Raw genomic sequence first — 634 nt, forward strand, 5'->3', positions numbered from 1 at the left:
GACGATTCGTATTCCTTTTACCGCTAAATTTATAAAATTTAATAGAAAGAATTTATTGCTCAAGAATTTTGGTATCGTTTCTCTTTCTGCCTAAATTCATGCCTCAAAAGAGATGGAGTGTGCAAATACATCCCTTATTCGCCACCATGGAACCACGAGTATATGAATAGAATTCTGAAAATAAAGTAAGCCTCGCTCACCGTGTACGAGATAACAGCGACTATCGCGTTGGTACCCATCGCGAATTCGTCCATATTGATGTTATCGTAGTGCACCGGCCTGAAAAACGGTGCCGCGGGCGTCTGTAGCCTGTATAGCTTGGTTTGCGATTGCAGCTGCCAATTATGACACGGTGTACCCATCGTTTGCTTCCCCATCTGCAAGAGATCTCACAAAGGGAATCAATCGTAGAGTTTAACTGAACGTGTCATCGACACGTTTGAGCGTAGACGAATTTTACCTGACACTGATACATGTTCCTCGGACTTTGATTGCAATCCGGCATCGGGATGAGACTCGCCAGATTGCTGAGGATAGTTGTGTTGCTCAACTCCTGATGAGTCGTCAACTACAAAGAGAAGACCTGAACTTTTACTATCGTATTACATATAAATTCAAGGACATAACATGAAAA

At 42.4% G+C, this 634-nt stretch overlaps 1 protein-coding gene across 1 annotated transcript; it reads right to left on the minus strand.

The window, feature by feature from the left end:
- Window positions 1-7: 7 nt before the first annotated feature.
- LOC106751491 (DNA-directed RNA polymerase I subunit RPA2-like) lies at window positions 8-573 on the minus strand. The gene is made up of 2 exons (XM_014632389.1): window positions 461-573; window positions 8-377 (listed from the first exon to the last, which is right to left on the minus strand). Exons 1-2 carry the CDS (start codon window positions 503-505, stop codon window positions 135-137), a joined length of 288 nt encoding a protein of 95 aa, XP_014487875.1. The 5' UTR covers window positions 506-573; the 3' UTR covers window positions 8-134.
- Window positions 574-634: the final 61 nt, after the last annotated feature.

The sequence above is a fragment of the Dinoponera quadriceps genome, unplaced genomic scaffold (assembly GCF_001313825.1).
Source record: "Dinoponera quadriceps isolate SergipeBrazil2010 unplaced genomic scaffold, ASM131382v1 C3868193, whole genome shotgun sequence".
Taxonomy (NCBI): Eukaryota; Metazoa; Arthropoda; class Insecta; order Hymenoptera; family Formicidae; genus Dinoponera; species Dinoponera quadriceps.